Source organism: Micropterus dolomieu, linkage group LG11 (genome assembly GCF_021292245.1).
Source record: "Micropterus dolomieu isolate WLL.071019.BEF.003 ecotype Adirondacks linkage group LG11, ASM2129224v1, whole genome shotgun sequence".
Lineage (NCBI taxonomy): Eukaryota > Metazoa > Chordata > Actinopteri > Centrarchiformes > Centrarchidae > Micropterus > Micropterus dolomieu.
Window position 1 is genome coordinate 30296394 of NC_060160.1, and position 10660 is coordinate 30307053.

Here is a 10660-nt window from a genome sequence, read left to right on the forward strand (position 1 = left end):
TATTGATGGTTGTGACGGCCAAAATCATCAGCACTGCTGCGTTTGTCCTGTGGCAAAGAAATGAAGCGTCATCACCACCTTCAGTTTAACTGAAAACGCATTACTGCGTAAAGTCAGTGGTGAGATGACGTCCCTCACCAACTCACTGACAAAGATTATGCCTGCGCTGTCCAACCCCGTCTTATTAACTGTCTCCACAGCGCCATCACAAACCCCTACTGGCAGCACCTAACTACTTGAGAGACCTCTCTTTTATTCTTGAGTTTAAAAGTACGAGTAAATTTCATGAATTCTCAGCACTTAAGACTAAAACGGCACTTTGAGAAGCTTGATAAATACCGGCCCAGATCAGTCATTAGCCAAAGGCTTGATTTAATTTTAGTGTTTTGTATTAAGAAAACTTGCCAAGTGGGCTGAAAAAGCAGGACAGGTACTTACTGCAAATACTATTCGTAGGTAGTTAAAAGGCAATAACCAAGAAATGGCTGAATAAGGAGCCTCAATCAGTCCCTGAATGGATAGAAATAGTTCAAGAAATCTATATTAAGGAAACATTTACTTTCTCACTCACAAAAATGTAAAGAATACTGGAAAAACTGGAACTCTTACTTAAATGTTGAATTGTATTTTATATATCTGAAGAAGAGTTTTGAGCTTTCTTTCTGTACAAAGTACTCTTAAAGGAATAAGGGACCATACCCCCTTAAAAATACCTTAGCTTTGGCTGAGCTAAAGCCACAGATTATTAGAACCTATGACCTTGGATACTGGGGACCCACAGAGCCTTATATTTCCATGTATTTCGGCCTTGGCCTTGCCCCCCCACCCCAAGTGCTAGTCCCACATTCCACAAGCCGCAATGCTCAGTAGAGTTTTCTGATGAGTGTTTTCACTCTAAGAGCTGGAGCTGAGAGCCACAGACCAGGCAAGAAGTCAGAAAGTATTGATGGACAAACACATGTGGGTTTTGGTGTTATAGAATAATGCTAGCAATATCCTTTAAATAATTGTTCAAGTAGATGTTGGTGTTAAACATACCAGAAACAAACATCATCTGGGGAAAAACAGCAAAGTATGACTCCTAACAGGAAAAAACGGGAAAAGAAGCATGTTTGAACTCAAGAAATATTTCATGAAGCAAAGTGAGTCACATCCAAGCTGTTTGCCTCCAGGGTCCCAGTGTTGTTCACACTCGTGGTTACTCTCAGGTTTATAATAGTGCTATTCCTCATTGTTCATCCAGCTGATGTGAAGTCTTCTCTGAAGGTGGGGCGGCTTTCCATCTCCAGCATCTTCACTGACATTGACCTTTTCTTATCTGTGACTGGAAACAAACACAACTGATCCTTTAAATACCGTTACGTTTGTTAAGCCAAGTCAAGTCATCTTCAGCGACTCTTAGTTGAATAAATGCCCCACTGAGTGTTCCAAACCTCTCATATTAGTTTGTAGTTGTTTGTTTACATTCTTCTAGCCTCATGTTACATTATTGATTGATGTCTGTCTTTTAATGCTTAAAACTTATATGAGTCGCAGGTCCTATCTCTGCAAAAAATGAAAACATACTGTAGTATGTAGCAGACTGAAACCTCCAAACTGGGATGGCAATGGGAAGCGTTGGTGCTGGGTAGTTGGTATCTTATGTTGCTTCACGACATACCTGGGCTGGTATTTATCAAGCTTCTCAAAGTCCCATTTTAGTCTTAAGTGCTGAGAATTCATGAAATTTACTCCTACTTTTAAACTAAGTAAAGTAATCAAATTTTTCAAAGCTAAGAACCACTCTCACTCTCCCAGTTATTTAAGACAGCTCCAGAGGTCCACTGTGATGGCGCTGTGGAGACAGAGACATGCGGAGAGGAGAGGAAGAATTCTGACAACGCGCAGTTAATAAGACGGGGTTGGACAGCGCAGGCATAATCTTTGTCAGTGAGTTGGTGAAGGACGTCATCTCACCACTGACTTTACGCAGTAATGCGTTTTCAGTTAAATTCCTCTGAGGAATTTCACCATTCAATGTGAATTTAGATATGAGAATATTCTTAAAGAAGGAAATCTATTCAGTGATTGGTCCTTGGTGACATCTTCATCCAAAATCCTGTTTGCGGCACAGAAAAGTGTAAGACTGACACTTAAGATTTAGTCCTGCACTTCACTCAAATTAGGACTGAGATGCTTGATAACTAACTTTTATACACACCTGTTTTAGCAGCACTTCACTGGTTACCAGTCCAGTATAGAGTTCAGTTTAAAATCCTGGTCCTTACTTTTAGAGCCCTGCACGGTCAAGTTCCTCCCTACATCTCTGACTTGATACAGCTTCATACTCCGACCTGTAGTTTGAGGTCATCATGTTGTTAGTGGTTCCCTACACTCATTTTAAAACCAGAGGGGATCGTTCATTCCAAGCAGCGGCACCTAGGCTGTGGAATGCTTTGCCTACCTTTCTACGCTGTGTGAATTGTGTTGATTCTTTTAAAAAGCAACTGAAGACGCTGCTATTCAAGCAGGTTTTTAGTTAGACGTGGGTTTTTTTTATGGTTTCTATTCTATGTTTTCCATTTGTATTTAAATTTTCTTATGCATTGTATTTTACTTTGTTGTGTTGTATTACATTTTATTGTGAAGCACCTTGTGATTTTTATCTGTGAAAGGTGCTATACAAATAAACTTTACTTACTTACTTAAAGCTCAGCTTTGAGCCAAGAATTTTTTTACTCTTAAGTCAGTTCTTAGCAGTGTTCTTATGAGTAATTCTGAGAAGCTTGATAAATACGGGCCCAGGTCTGCATCTCTATAAAAGGTTTTAGTGGGACACATTTTAAGCCACACACATCTAGAGCAATAGTGTGCGCTAGTGTTGAGTGAAGTACATAAAGCTATGCTGTATTGTCCTTCCATCATATTTAGGTGTAGGCTGCATTAAGCTGATGACTCATGAAATAAATGTATGAACACGTACTGTAGTATGTTGTGACAATCATGACAATAGCAGAAATGAGAGGTCACAAGACGATCAGTGTTGAATTGAAGTCAGGAGGGCAGCAGGTTGGTCAGACTACTTATCTATGCGAGTCCACTGAAACTATTGTTTTAATAACAATTCATGGACAAAGTATAAGCAAATAATTCAGTGTTTTTTTCATTTGCTACTCTATGATATGGAGTAAAGCACTGTCTAAAACACCTCACCAGTTTCCACCTCAGGATCTTGATCCACTCGTCTGCCTCCACACCGGTCTTTGCACAGAGATAAAATGTCCTCTCAGGAAACACCAGGCTGTGGACACACAGAGATATGCAGGTCACTCTAGGTACAGGGATGAAGAGTCAACAGACCAAGATAACGACTCACACCACGACTCCCCCACAAAAGCAGTTAAATTTTATTTGGATCACCTTACAACTTAAGAAAAAGAAAGACACAAACTAAGTGTTGGGCACGTCCGATCCATTTAACGTTACAGCATCTTAACATTAACGTTACAGCCGCATTTCAACCGTCCCTGCCGCCGCTCGACTGCGGTAATGTTGACATTTACCTTCTGGGGAATCCCTCACCTAACATAGCCCAGGCTTGATTTCTCCTCGATTAGTGCATCTGAAAACAACAACAACCATCCAGCATTTTGGCTGCGCAAAAGTAACAAACTGAAATTGTATCACTTGCTTCCTGGTTGGCAGGCAGCAGAAAATAACGTCTTTTTGTCCTCCAAGGGAGCGTTTTTCATGGAATGTGACGTCATGTGAAAACTATGAATTGGCCATTAAGACATCCTGATCAGCTGACCTGCTGAATACAGTCTATTCAGAATACCTTCATGGCATTGGTTCACCTGACACTGACTGCAGGATAGACCAGCTGACCCGCTAAAGCTAACCTGAAAGAAAAATAACCACATTCCTGCAGACGATGAGAAGAAAAATTAAATCAAAATCCTTCCTTCCTGTTTGGAGTGATAACTGTGCAGAACACTGTATAAAGTAAAGGGGGTCAGTGGTTGTTACCTCTGTTCAGCTCATGTGCACTTCCCGTTCCCTCCCCGCTTCCTTCTGTTACTGCTCAGACTTCTCCTTTTTCAAACAACACAAAATGTCCGATTTTGCATCCATGGGGAAGTACTTTAAGTACTGAAGTTCACTTCTGGTTTTCACTAAACTTATGTTGTTTACCAACTCTAGGAATGGGCCACAAAATATCCCTTCAGTGGTTACTCTGGGGGGAAGTGAAAATGAGGTTAACACTTACAAAAACCTGGGCATTTGATTGATGCCTTCCTGACATTTAAGCCACATGTGCTGTCCCTAGTGAAAAAACTGAAGCTAAAACTGAGTTTTCATGTAAAAATATGACTCTGCTCAGAGTCTTCATATGGTTGCCATAGTTTACCATGCTTCTTTGAGGTTCACTACCAGCTCTGACTCACCACTGTGACTTATACTCTCGGGTTCCTGTTGTCCCCATCCCCCATCCCCGTTCTCTAGCAGGTGCTGTCCTTTCTCTGTTTGTGTCTGTGTGGTGTTTGTGTCCCCAGCCCCATGTCTGTCCCCTGTCCGGCCCGGTGACAAATCAATTTAAATAAATAATAAAACAGACAAAGGAGTATATTAATACTCTCTAGTTAAAGTAAAATCCGACTAGCACAACATGGTATCCAGGTCATCATACTCTATACCAGGCTGTTGGACAGGACAGGTTTAAAAAACAAATAACAAAAAAAACTCTCTGGTAGGATGTCCAGAGAGTGGACCCTTAGGCTCTGTCACTGGTACACCTTCATATACAAGGTAATTCTTGGTCTGCTGCCATACTACCTACAACACTCTTTGCTTTCTCAGGACTTCTTTATGCTTTCTGTACCAAATACCCATACCCAGAAACTGTAAAAAGGGCACTTTTTGCTATTTCACTATTCTGCTGGGCAACGATTAAAATTTTTAATTGCAACAAATTGCATGATTTTCTTGCGATTAATTGCATTATTATGCGCAAAATTGAATAATTCCCTTTACACAGTAGCAATAAAATATTTCTTATAAATCTCAACTTAAACATCAATGTAATCAAATCAAATATTAAACCAAAGCTATTTGCCACTGCCAGGGCGTTACCTTTTATCTAGCTTGTTAAAACAAGTTACCATCAGAGTCCAGTTGTCTTGTTCTTTTTCTGAGCAGGTATCAGCAGAAAAAGTCTATGTTCAATAAGTAGCAAGCTTCCCTGTTAGAGTCAGGTGAAGTGGTTGAGTGGTTGTGTTCCCGTGAAACTGTCGCGGTTGTTCTCGTCTCACACATGCCCACCCGCCGCCGAAGTTGAATTGTCTTGAACTTTTTGTACGTGATGCGCAGCACAAATAATTGGAAGAGAGACTGATCCTCGCTGTTCGTGAGTTTCCAGAATCTATTACTGTTTACTAAATAGGACATCAGCAGGAGGGAATTCGCATGGCAGAGCATCCCTGCAAAACTAGATGAAGGTAAAGTTATGTAGCCTATAATTTTAACTTAAGTTAAATAGGCTCCAGCTGTGTAGAGCACAAAAGCTGTTGCCATGGTTACTCTCAATAGAGCGCCTGCTGTTTATTGGCGGAGCGCTGTCTTACTTCTCCCACACGCTGCATCCTGCCAAAGCCTCCCGCCACGGCTTGTTTGGATGGCTGATTTGCAGGCAGATCAACACCCCCCCTCCCTCCTGTGACCCATGGTTTGACAGGATGTGTATTCAGAGCCAGGGAGCAACGGACTTTTAAAATAATAATAATTAAAACTGTGTTAACGTGTGATAAAGTAATTGTCAACACGTTCACGCTACGCTGAAAATCTAGGAAACAGCTTCCAGCGACCCTGCGTCAGTATGGAGAGCCTGCAGACACTCACTAACTACAGGAGACCATCCACTAACTTTGCTGTTACTCAACGACTGGCAGACGAGCTGAATTGATTTTACTGTAGGTTTGAGAAGCCCACAGTCACACCAACTTCAAACAATCACCTTCCTCGACTGCCAAGCTCTCACCCCCCCTCTCTGACCCCTCACCTGCACCACAATCATCCCAGTCCCCCCGTGGACTTCAGGAGGAGCCCCCCCACTCTGCCCCCCATCACCATACTCAACAGCCCTGTGTCTGCTGTGGAACCCTTCAGGTTTCTGGGTTCCATTATATCCCAGGACTTGAAGTGGGAGCCCAACACTGACACCATCATCAAGAAGGCCCAGCAGAGGATGTACTTCCTGCGCCAGCTCAGGAAGCTCAACCTGCCTAAGGAGCTGCTGATTCAGTTCTACACAGCCATCATCCAGTCTGTGCTCTGCACGTCCATCACTGTCTGGTTTGGATCTGCCACCAAAAAGGACAGGAGCAGACCACAACGGACAGTCAGGACTGCAGAAAAGATCATCGGTGCCAACCTGCCCTCCATTCAGGACAAAGGCTACGTTCAGACTTCAGGCCTTAATGCTCAATTCCGATTTTTTCCCCAGATCCGATTTTTTGTGTGGCAGTTCACATTATAGTTTAAATGTGGCCCATATCAGACTCCAGTGTGAACTGTCCGTGGCCTGAAAGTGACGGAAGAATAACATGACGTCACACGCAGCATGCTGTTGCAGGCTACAGAAGTAAACAAGGAGCAACATAGCTCCGGTTAGCTCGTGGGAGAGTCCCGTTTTTCATTGTCCTCTCACGGGTCATATTTCTCCCGAATTACAACTTTCTGTTCTTTTCATTACATGGACAACGCATCTGCCCCACAACTCATTCCCTCATTCTCTCTCTCTCCCCACTCTGTGTCAGCTCGGACAAATAGCATGCACGTAACTCAGAAGACAGCTCCGGTCCGGTGGATTTCAGGTATAAGAAAGGGAATTTGTGAGCCACATGTTTGATAAAGGCTTTTTGTGGAGCTTTTTCGTTCAGCGCAGCCCCGTCTACAGCAGAACAGCTGAGTGTCCAGATGAGGTCGCATTTAAAAAGATCTGATCTGTATTGGATTTGGACCACATTCCGAACTGGAAAAGATCAGATTCCATGTCACTTGGCCTGTTCACACTGTCATAAAAAGATCAGATTTGAGTCACAGATTAGCAAAAAAAATCGGATTTGGGTCACATCGGCCTGCAGTCTGAACATAGACATTTCCAGAGTCAGGAAACGGGCAGGAAACATCACTGCAGATCCATCTCACCCCGGACACAACCTGTTCCAGCTTCTCCCCTCTGGTAGGCGCTACAGAGCACTGTACGCCAAAACCAACAGATTCAGGAACAGTTTCTTCCCACAAGCCGTCACTCTGATGAACACCTCCATGTACATAATAATAATGGTAATAATAATTTACTCCTGCATCCTTTGCACTCTGCTCATTGCACTATTGTCTCAATCTGTCTATATTGTTTTTGTTTATAGTGTGTATATATGTGTTCTCAATTCTGTAGCCTTTGTCTGATTTTATTACTGTATTATTGTGTTATTGTGTAAGTAAGCACATCGTGAGCAATTCCTTGTATGTGTCACATATCTGGCAAATAAAGCTGATTGTGATATTCTACTATAATACTACAATATCATACACTTTATTCTAAGCTGACTTGTTTAGATGTCTTGTTGATGTAAAGGGTTAACTGACAATTAAAACTGTTGCAAATTAGTTTTTTTAAAGCTACACCGCCTAGTGTTTTGAAATCCCCAATGTCCTCTCAACATATTGATTGTGTAACTCAACATGTCAAGGAGGAAATTCCATGCTACACGCACTGTGGCTCAACCTGCTGTTCAAAGCTTTCAAATCATCTTACAGTCTGTGTCCCAGTTCAGGGGCCGGCTGTAGACCACTAAGGCCTAACACAGCATTGTTAATGAGACAGCCTGGTCTACAGACTTCCTATCAGCGCTGCTCTTGTCACCTAGCAACCTGGACAGCTGCAGTTGACAATCAGCACACAACCGTTTATTATAATATTTTATTTTATATATACTATATATTTTTAACCATATTTTAGAGTAAATCGAGATGCTTCACCATTCAGATTAATATAACTAATAACTGATGACGTATAATAACAGATTAAGCTACCCAGCAGGAGATAAAGTAATTAAATGGGCTCCACCTTTACCAGCTGCAACATTAAAGTAATGAGCACAGTGATAAACCCATAATTATAATCAAATAATATACTATATATTATTCTGAAATGGTGCATTCTGCCAGTTAACTTTTGGTACTTGAAGTATATTCTGATGCCAATACTTTGTACTTTTACTCAAGATTTTGAATGCAGGACTTTTACATTGTTATTGGTGGCGCACAAACAGATCTGCATTATCACCAGCACATCCTCACCACCTGCACATATGGACTGTGTAAATTAAAAATGTCTGGAAATAAAGCAGGACAGCTCTCGTACAATCACTACTCTCCATCCTCATCATCAGTCCTCATGATGCAGCCAAACATAACAAAACCGACATTAAAAAATGTGTTCACCTGTCAAAACTCCATCTTCAAGTGATTTCCCAGGGTGGGGGAGACCATTGACTGAAGCCATCATTTTCTTAAGACGTGAAGTACTCAGTCTGACTGCTGTAAATGTATAAATACTGCGTGACACTCGTGCGTAATGCTGCATGGCTGCGCTCTGGCTCTGCAGTGGAAAACGCGTATGGAAGGATTAGAGAGTCTCAATTTAGATTCCTACAGTCGTGCTCTTGGATTTGTGTGCTGAACTGGGTCCAGCATTAGACAGACCAACCTGGCGGAATCGAGCCGTCCCGGTACAAATACAAGTAGACTATAACCACTGTTTCTGGCAGCAGCGGGAGCCGACAGGTGTGTGTCTGATGGGATCAACAATATATAGTGTTGTTAACATTCAACCTATAGTCTTTGTTTAGAATAATATAATTCTGTTAAACTCTCAGAAGGTTCTTTTGTTTGTGCATCAAACAATCTGTTCTTTCTAACTTCCACCTCACAAGCACCTCAGAAAAACTATTTTCCCATCTTTTTTGACATCCACTTTATGTCAGACCATGTTTTCTATTTTTCAGACAGTATGAGTCTCTGAGCCTGCTGCATTGACTGCCATTGTGACTCAAACGCCACTTGTTGCTGAGTTCAAACCATCAAATTAAATTAAATGTGCGCTCACTTTCACATTGATTGGGATATATAAAGGAAAGGTGTGCAGGACCTGGCGTACGCCTGGTTTCATATATGTGGATATTTCTGTGCGTACGTTGTTGTGAACAAAAAGTGTGGATTTGTGCATTTTATATTGAATAAATCTGGACTACTCCAAATTCTCTCTCTCTCCCTGGGAGAAAGAAAAGGAGGGGGTGAGATATCAATTCAACAGACGGCTGAAGAGACCCCAAAGGAGGAGGTGAAAGGTTTGCTTTCCCTAAGTGCTATTTCTGGGCAGTTCATCGTAAAACTGGCCACCTTTGGCCGCAGCCAAGATAAGCCTCAGTGCCTGACTGTTAAAATTACAAAGAAACACTCACCAGAGATTAGCTTTCTCCTGAACAGCCCATCGGAACTCTTCTTAAGAGAGGGCAGGAAACCCTCAACTGCCCCCCACAACGTAACCATGGCAACTGACCTCCCTCTTTGTTTGATTACCTCACATCAAAGGATATTCAAAGATTCTTCTTTTCACAGCCAGATGCAAATTTGAGGAACTCCAGGACATCAGGAGACACTGCCCTGAACTTTTTGGGTAAACAAAGAACTTTCTCCTCAAAACTCAAAAGCATTTGAGGGTTTAATTAAATCTTTTAGTTACTTGACTCTCCACTCCATTTGAGTAGTTATGTTACCATGTTGGTGTTATTTGTTGTTGGGAAAGAATCTAAATAAGTTAATTTTGCAGTGTTTAATTTTCAGCAAGGATCCCTGACCTTTATTCAATTTTTGTTGTAATCAATGCTTTATTCACAACACATTCTGACACTTCCTTTAGAATTGATGATAAAGAAATGTCATCCTATACCCGATTCATTTTCCAGCTTGAATTTAAGGTCAAATAACTAAATTCATCAGCTCCTGGGCAGAAGGTTGTTTTAGGGTGAAACAAAGCTATCGTCATGTAACCCGAGCTCCCCCAAGTGGACAAAATAAGTATTACATGCCATCGTCTGAAATGCTGTTTAATGTATAAATGTCACTCTGTATTTACCTGTCCATAATCTGTATCTTGCTTATATTCTCGTGTAACAGCCAATATATCCAGAAAGCTAGTTAAGCTCTCATCTGTGATTCCTATGAAATGCTAACTTTTTAAGGTCTAACTACTGACAATTGTATTCCTTTTTATCAAGTGCTTAAAACTAAGAGCGGTACAACCATTTGACAATTAAGGTTTGATTGTGGGAAGATATTTGATTACAATACACACCAATAGATTTTTGATTAACTTTTAATATGTCTAAAGAAAGACGGTCTCTCAGGAAACCGGAAACAAGCCCCCCCTCTGGGAAACAAAGGACTGCCCTCTGGGAACCACGCCCCAACAGACAAAAGCAGCGACACACGCTCTGTCGCTCTCTCTTGTCCTCTGCTTGTTCCTGGCTCTCCAACTGCGCTTCGGCATGCGCACAGCATGCCCCTCTCCCGGCAACGCCCTAAGAACTTCGACCCGGCGCAGCGAAGGCTTGTTCGT

At 41.8% G+C, this 10660-nt stretch overlaps 1 protein-coding gene across 1 annotated transcript in view; it reads right to left on the reverse strand.

Annotated features, from left to right (window-relative positions):
• Nucleotides 1-603: 603 nt before the first annotated feature.
• The window catches only part of dapp1 (dual adaptor of phosphotyrosine and 3-phosphoinositides), a 31205-nt gene continuing 21148 nt past the window's right edge, over nt 604-10660 (reverse strand). The window contains exons 8-9 of the mRNA XM_046061752.1: nt 3193-3280; nt 604-1324 (exon numbers count right to left, since the gene is read on the reverse strand). Coding sequence (XP_045917708.1) covers nt 1295-1324; nt 3193-3280 — 118 coding nt within the window. The 3' untranslated portion in view covers nt 604-1294. The remainder of the gene's footprint in view (nt 1325-3192; nt 3281-10660) is intronic.